This window comes from Anguilla anguilla, chromosome 3, assembly GCF_013347855.1.
Source record: "Anguilla anguilla isolate fAngAng1 chromosome 3, fAngAng1.pri, whole genome shotgun sequence".
Lineage (NCBI taxonomy): Eukaryota > Metazoa > Chordata > Actinopteri > Anguilliformes > Anguillidae > Anguilla > Anguilla anguilla.
The window spans coordinates 5,267,838-5,275,478 of NC_049203.1; the positions used below are offsets into that span (position 1 = coordinate 5,267,838).

General features: G+C 38.8%; 1 protein-coding gene across 1 annotated transcript; it reads left to right on the top strand.

Moving 5' to 3' along the window:
* The first annotated feature begins 3,863 nt into the window (after positions 1-3,863).
* On the top strand, positions 3,864-7,064 carry LOC118223773. The gene is made up of 6 exons (XM_035410751.1): positions 3,864-4,227; positions 4,404-4,757; positions 5,201-5,554; positions 5,957-6,064; positions 6,512-6,561; positions 6,761-7,064. The coding sequence occupies exons 1-6, from the start codon at positions 3,969-3,971 to the stop codon at positions 6,887-6,889; spliced, it is 1,254 nt and encodes a 417-aa protein (XP_035266642.1). The 5' UTR covers positions 3,864-3,968; the 3' UTR covers positions 6,890-7,064.
* The last annotated feature ends 577 nt before the right edge of the window (positions 7,065-7,641 follow it).

Here is a 7,641-nt window from a genome sequence, read left to right on the forward strand (position 1 = left end):
CTCTGTTTTTCGAATACACAAAGTAAAAATTGTGCACTCTCTGGCAATATCTGGTAAATGGTCCTCAGTGTTGCTGAATGGGTTTGGGGCAGTAGTGTAGTGTACTGCTTAGGGAACAGGTCCCTATTCTCAGGTGACACACTGCCCTTTGACCTGTATTATTGAGCAAGGATGTTATCCTGAATGACTTCATGCCATAACTGTATAAAATGAAACTGTGTGCACATGTAAAAAAAAAAAAAAAACATGTACACTGGCTGCCAAATAAATTCATATATCAGACAATCAGCGTCTATAAATGGGATACATTTCTAGTACAAAGTGGCTGAATACTGTCATTCAAAGTTTTTTTTTGGAGATGGCATGTAGAGATATGTCTGCACATCCATACCAGGGCTGGATCTGGCACAACTACTCGTATGTGTCTGCCACTGCTTAGCCAGCAGAAACATCGCTGTGAATATAGGTACTCTCCTGCATGCTTCATAACAGCTGGATATGCTTTCTGAAGGCTAGGCCTCTTGCTAGAAGAGCCCTCCCTGTACCTTCAGTAACCAAAGCACTTCCTGTATGCACAGCGACAGCTTTCTTGCGTTCTCAGTAACTGATCCGGTGCTGTACGTTTGAGACCACTCCTTCCTGTGTACAAGGACAGAGCATGAACAAGCTCTCACTTGCATTTCCTGCTGAGATGCCTGTCAGGTGTTCACAGGAGCCGATGATCTAGAGAACAAGGAGGGACTAATGTCCATACCCAGACTGGACTTGCAACTATAAAGTATTTCGTTGTGACAGCATAATATTAAACAATGACGCTAAAATAACAAAAGGGAGGGGTTAAAGGTCACATGGACAGATACCTTTGCCTGATATGCTTCCTGCTCTGAGGTCACTGCTTATTGTTTCTGAAAGCTTTTGCACACGGCTCTCTTTTTCACTACCAGTAAAATGTGTTTGTCTGTTTCAGACTGCTCTGTTGTGGTGACAGGGGAGGTCTAGTTTTTTTCCACTCACAGCCTTATACATTCAGCTCTACACAGACCAGAGCTGCACAGGAAAACTGACCTGCAGCTCCTCCCTCTCTCAGCGCTGAAACCACACTGACGCTCCGATCAAATTGCTTCACCTCACACCTCAGACCACCTTTCCATTACAACAGACCATAAGAGACAGAATTAGAAAACAGCGTACTTAACTATCAAAAGAAAAATACTACTCAAAATCTGTCCACATGGTTCCAAATATAGTGCATAAATTGAAGGGACAAAATGATCAGTATCGCTCTCCATAAATGAAAAGGCTTTTCAATTTTCTATTTTACATTCATTATCATTGACATGTTTTATGCTGTTGCTTTTTAGTTGTATTATAATGCAGAGCAAGGTCATCATAACCGTCTTTTATAATGTGTGTTGTTCAGAGTTTGACCAATAGGAAGCAGCACAGCATAGTCATTAAATTATTTATAAATGTGACATTAGGAAGATGATAAATTATAACGTCACAATCTATAACTCTTGATAGTCACGCCGTATTGGTCTGATTAAGTTGTTTTAGACATGTTGTTCAGCTTGTGTGCACCGTTCAAATTTTTTATATACTGCTTACAATGTTGAATATCATAAAAACTCAGTGAAGTGCACATCATTAAAATATTTAAATATACACTCAATAAGTCATAAAAAAAACTAAAGTAAAGTGATAGTGTTTTTTCTGCACAAACATCATCAGATGCACTGAAACACAGAGCACCTCGATCATCCCCCTCCTTTTCCTGCCCTGATGGTACATTCCATGGTCATGTGACCAGCTGTACTGACACGGGACATGAAAGTGTTCTTGACTCATTGAGGACAAGCAGCATTCTTCATAAATCTATGTGCTGAGTAAGGTGTGGAGCAAAATGGATTTATATGAAACAATCCTGGTATTATGCGGGTTTGACTATGAAGATGTGAGTGTATAGGTGAGGGAGAAGAGAGAGTCGGTGCCTGCGTGTGTGCATGTGTGTGTGCGTGTGTGTGTGCGTGTGTGTGTGTGTGTGTGTGTGTGTGTGTGTGTGTGTGTGCATGTGTGTGTGTGTGTGTGTGTGTGTGTGTGTGTGTGACCAAAGAGAGTAGTATCCCAGCAAGTTAAATTCCATTGAGGACTGGGGACAGGGCATTATCAGTATTAATTATAGTCTGGTACTGTGTTTGTTTCCTGTTTATAACCTCTTTCCCTTTGAGAGCGCACTAGAGATCACGCTCTGAGACCTGCTTGCTGGTCTGAGGGGATTTTTTGCACAATGCTGGAGGTGCTGCTCTCTCTCTGTGGCTCAGTCTGACTCTCAGGCCACTGACTCAAAACAAAACCCCTGTGCTCTGCCTTTGTGGTGTCCTCTGCATGCACCCCTTACATACGTCATCTGGTACCTCCCGCTTTCATTCTCTCTCTCTATCATTCTTATCTCCGCTGTCACTTCAGTGGGGTCAGAACTACATGTGCTCTAGAGATAATCAGTGATTATACACCATTTCTTTTTGAATGAGAAAACATTTCGAGAACTCAGCTCAAATGGTTGTCAGAAATCTTTAACAAACATTTGAAAGCTTTCTAATCATGGTCTTTATTGAACAATATTGCCCACTTTCACAAAACTCAAACCACCAGGTTTGTACAGTAGGGTGTTTAAACTTGTCACAATTGTAAACATTTTGATTTCATTCAGGACATGAATTGGTTGCCCAATACTCATCTTAATGTTTATTTTACCATAATAGACTTTGATGCAGTGCTGGGGATGGCCAATGTATCACATGATGAAAAGACAATAAAATAAAAATTTTTTACAAAAGTACAAAGTACTTACTTTGATTCGTCCAGGAACTGAAAAACAACAACAAAAAAAAAATACTTAAAAAAAAAAAAAAAAAAAAAACGAAAACAAATCATGACCTGGTTCGTTGCGTTGCAAAATCACAATGTAAGATCAGTTGTGACATCACAGTATGAACATTCCAGTGAGCTGCCCAATGTTCTGAACTCATTAGCATAATCAGCCATTAATTAGAGTTTAGTTAATTCTAAACTCTCATAGTAAAGACAGCAGTTCTTTTTTTATTGTTGTTGTTTTTGACCACTTTTTTCATGTTTTCAGATGATAGAAGTTGATAAAAACCGAAAATGCATGTGAATGCAGAATCCCGGCCCAATCCACCTACGGGCAGCACTGACTCCTACTCCTGGAATGGGACAGCAGTGAAATTCAGCACCATGGACACTGCACACATAAACACACATGCAATCACTCTCACACACTCACACACGCACACACACACACAGACGCGCACACGCACACACACGCATACACACATAGAGACGCACACACTCATACACACATCCATACGCACACACATATACAGACACCCACACAACCACATGCTCACACATACACGCACACAGATGCACACACAAATACACACACACACACAACCAGACGCACACACACACAGATGCACACACACACACAACCACTCATACACAAGCACACACACACACACATGCATATATATTTATACGCACATGCACACACACACAACCGCACGCAAACACATGCAAACATATACACACACAGACACACACACACAAACACCCACGCACAAATACACATTTGCACACACACACACACACACACACACACACACACACACAGACATATTAAACTGTAGCACAAATTGAGGTGCTGTTTCCAATCTAAAGTTATTCTCAAAGTAAGTAAACTATTTCAAACTTCATGAAGACTTTCACATGATTGCACTGTAAATAACAATTTGATTATTATTATTTGACCTTTGTTAAGCAGGATGGTCAGTTCAGAACAAATTGTCATGTACAATGATGACCTGAAAAGGTCATCACACATGAAAGAAAAATGGAAATAATGACAACGGTCTTCTTTTGTTTGCACTGAGAGTGTTTATTAGCGGATGCTTGTGCAGCTCTTGTGCACCCAACAATTTGCCTCATTAAACAGCCAATCAAATCTGCCCCTGACATGTGCCCTCCTTCTGTTCAGTGAATCACTGGAAATTATCACCTCAAGTCCTCCTCTTATCTGTACATATCTGAGTTTTACAGCGCAGAGGACAAACAGGGTCTCAGGCAGAGCAGAGTCTCCAGAAGAGGAGAGTTCATATACAGTGATGCCTTCACTCTGTGCTGTTCTTGTGCTTTTCAGCAAAGTCTGTAAGTGAATTAATATTATGAATATAATGAATATAATATTATGAATATTAATATATACAACTTATCTGCAAAAATAACTTTACACAAGGACTGTATGGAGGCATTAATACAGAAATTAATGTTTTTTCCCTTATTGTTACCATTGTCAATTGAAGATGTTTTTTGTTTTTTTCCAGATTGTCTGCTTGGGAAGAATGTTGATCAGCCTTACACGCTGATGAGAGCTCAGCTTGGAGACAATGTGACTTTCCCATGTTTCCATGCTCACGAATTTGTGTCCTATGCCAGCTGGTTTAAGCAGCCTCTTGGAGAGAAGCCCCAGATTATAGCAATAGCAATGAACCCTGAATCAGGTGCTATATTGTTCAATGCGTTTAAAAACAGCACACATTTCAGTGCTAAAGCAGCGAAGGGGAGCTTTAACCTGACTGTGTCAGGAGTAGAGCCGTCTGATTCTGCAACATACTACTGCAGTACTACAAGCTTCAATGAGATCAGCTTTGGAGATGGAGCTACTTTAATGGTAATGAGTAAGTATGAATCTTAAGTCCATGTTTTATACTTTTTTTCTTGCTCAGGATTTTTTTAAAGGTGAATTTAAATTTTAAAAAATCCTAAGAAAGCAGATCTTTTTGTTGTATGGTCACTCAAACTCTGCTTTGTGTATTGATGATTTGGTTAAACATTAAGAAAGACAGGTATATTAACATTATTTATTATTGCTGATACAGTATGTTGCAGTATCATTTTGTAAAAGTATTTTATACAAAGTCACTAATAGACATTTTCTTGTTATAAGAATGGGCATATATGAATTAGAATACAGCTCATTGATATTTCTAAGCTAATTGTTATAGTGTTTGTACAAAATAAAATGCTGCATTTGCTTTTCGTATTACAGAAATGGAAAAATGATGATTGAATCCAGGCATATATTGTGATATAATTTTAGTTATTAAACTGAATTCTTTAGGTTCAGAGTCACTCAGCAGGACAGTAGTACTGCAGCAGTCCGAGTCTGAGTCAGTGCAGTCAGGAGACCCTGTGACTCTGCAGTGCACAGTACACACTGAGACCTGTGCAGGAGAACACAGTGTGTACTGGTTCAGGCAGGGCTCAAGAGAGTCCCCTCCAGGAATCATTTACACCAATGGAACCAGGGGTGATGAGTGCCAGAGGAGCTCTGGGGCTGTGTCTCCCACACAGAGCTGTGTCTACAACTTCCCCAAGAGGAACCTCAGCCCCTCTGATGCTGGGACTTACTACTGTGCTGTGGCCACTTGTGGGGAGATCCTGTTTGGGAAAGGGACCAAGCTGCACATTGACCGTAAGAAAAACAATCACACCTTTAAAGCATTGTTTAATTAATTCCGATTTTAAATGGTTCATACATTAATTTCGGCAAGGTTTTGGCAAAAAGATTATTTAAATAATATCATCCAGGGAAGTATTCAGAATTCATCTGAAATTATTGAATGTTTGTTTATCATTAGCTGAATTTTTTTATGTAGTAAGCTTTTATTGTTTGCTAATTCCTCTTTTTTTTTTGGAATGATTTTCCATAACTGTTCTAGAACTCCATTGTTTTAAATTACCTGTAGTGACTGTGACATCAGCATTATAATGTTCAGTGAAGAACATTGTAATCACATGTTTGTGATCTCACATCTTAAAAGGTTCATGTTACTCTTGAAGGGTGCTGTACTAAATCTTGAATTTTATATGTCAGGGAATGAAGCTTTGCCTCTTTATTGCATGGCGGGTGCTTTGGCATTGAGTGTGATCCTAAATATTGTCCTCGCTTTGAAAAGGAGAAAGAGCTGTGTGAATTACAAAGGTAAGAGACCAGGTTTAACGGTGTGGTATGTGTCAATCTATTTTTTACTTACAACATATACACAGTACAATCAAATGTTTATTAAATCAGATCAGACAAGTATAAAACATACAAGATCATAAAAATACTCAATACCTTAATGGGTGCGGCACAAGAAATGTGAATTGTGAAAATGTTCAAATGTCAGTGTGAAGTAGTGCGGTTTTGAAATATGACAACAATTTTGTCATCTTCACATAAGGCCATTTCATATCTAGCATGCAGCTATGGGCATATACAGCATCTGAACAGTTCTGTAAAACAAGATGAAGTAAAGTTCATCCATTGGTGCAGATGTCACACGTAAAAGCAAGCCAAATCTGTCTTGAATTTATTCAACTTTAGCAACTTGAATGTATTGTTTTCAGCGAACCACCAGTGGTTTACGTTCCTATTTCACTCTAACAGGAGCTGCATCAAACAACCAAGTGCCGGGAGAACACTTGTCGAGCGGACAGGTACAAATATAACGCTGAGAGGGGAATTAACTACTTTAAATGACTAACTAACTAACTAACTAACTAACTAACTAACTAACTAATTAACTAAATAACTAACTAACTAACTAACTAAATCCATTTCTGTGGTGGATATTCTGCTAAATTATTATCATAATGAAGTGTAATGTGGTGTGCTATGCTATGCTTTTCCTTTCAGTGTCGAGATGAAGCAATGAATTACGCTGCTTTGACTTTCACCACCAAGAAACCCAAAGTGAGGAGGAACAAGAGGGAAGTGGAGAAAGTAATGGTTTACTCAGATATGAGATGTAGAGATCGCGAGTGAAGCTTTCCATAAATATTCATCTTCATCACAAGAATGATCACAATTTATCAACTATTCCCTTGCCAGAATTGGTGAACATAATAATATGGGGCTGCAAATGATACAAACGTTCTGGATTTGCCTTTTCTAAACCCAGAGCCTCTTCTCTAATTTAAACATTGGACCCAACATACATTTTTGCAAAATAAATCTTTTCATTTTTAAAAGATATTGTTTCAGGAAACCACTGAATAAACTATGAACTGCAAATTACTGAAGAATTACCTTTGCAACAATTCAAATGTTCAATTCTCATTTTTGTGTGAAAGAGTTGAAATAAAATGGCAAAATGAAAATGTCAGTGCATTTGTCCTGCATGTAGTTGTTATTGTACCAAAATACTAAAGAAATTTCTAACTGGAAGAAGAAACAATGCATATTTTGAGAGACAAGGGCAAAAAAAAAAAAATTAAATATGATAAACCATGAGAAAACGCGACTGCTTTCCCTGCAGTGGTAATGGATGGCGGTCAAACATTTGCTAAGTTTATTTCGGGAGTTGATCTCTCATTGTAATTTTCATGGAGATCAATTATCTTGTTACTCTTGTCATTGCTGTGAATTTGGGTACGCTCTAGCAACCTTTAGAACAGCTGGATATGCATTCTGAAGGCTAGGCCTCTTGCTAGCAGAGCCCTCCCTGAGCCTTCAGTAACCAAAGCACTTCCTGTATGCACAGCGACAGCTTTCTTGTGTTCTCAGTTACTGATGCT

What these genes read in the sequence shown, in the direction of transcription:
- LOC118223773 (XM_035410751.1), top strand. Translation starts at nt 3,969, where the DNA reads ATGCTTGTGCAGCTCTTGTGCACCCAACAATTTGCCTCATTAAACAGC. An exon ending in TGTGCTTTTCAGCAAAGTCT is followed by an intron (nt 4,228 to 4,403) that starts GTAAGTGAATTA and finishes GTTTTTTTCCAG; the next exon opens with ATTGTCTGCTTGGGAAGAAT. An exon ending in AACACTTGTCGAGCGGACAG is followed by an intron (nt 6,562 to 6,760) that starts GTACAAATATAA and finishes TTTTCCTTTCAG; the next exon opens with TGTCGAGATGAAGCAATGAA.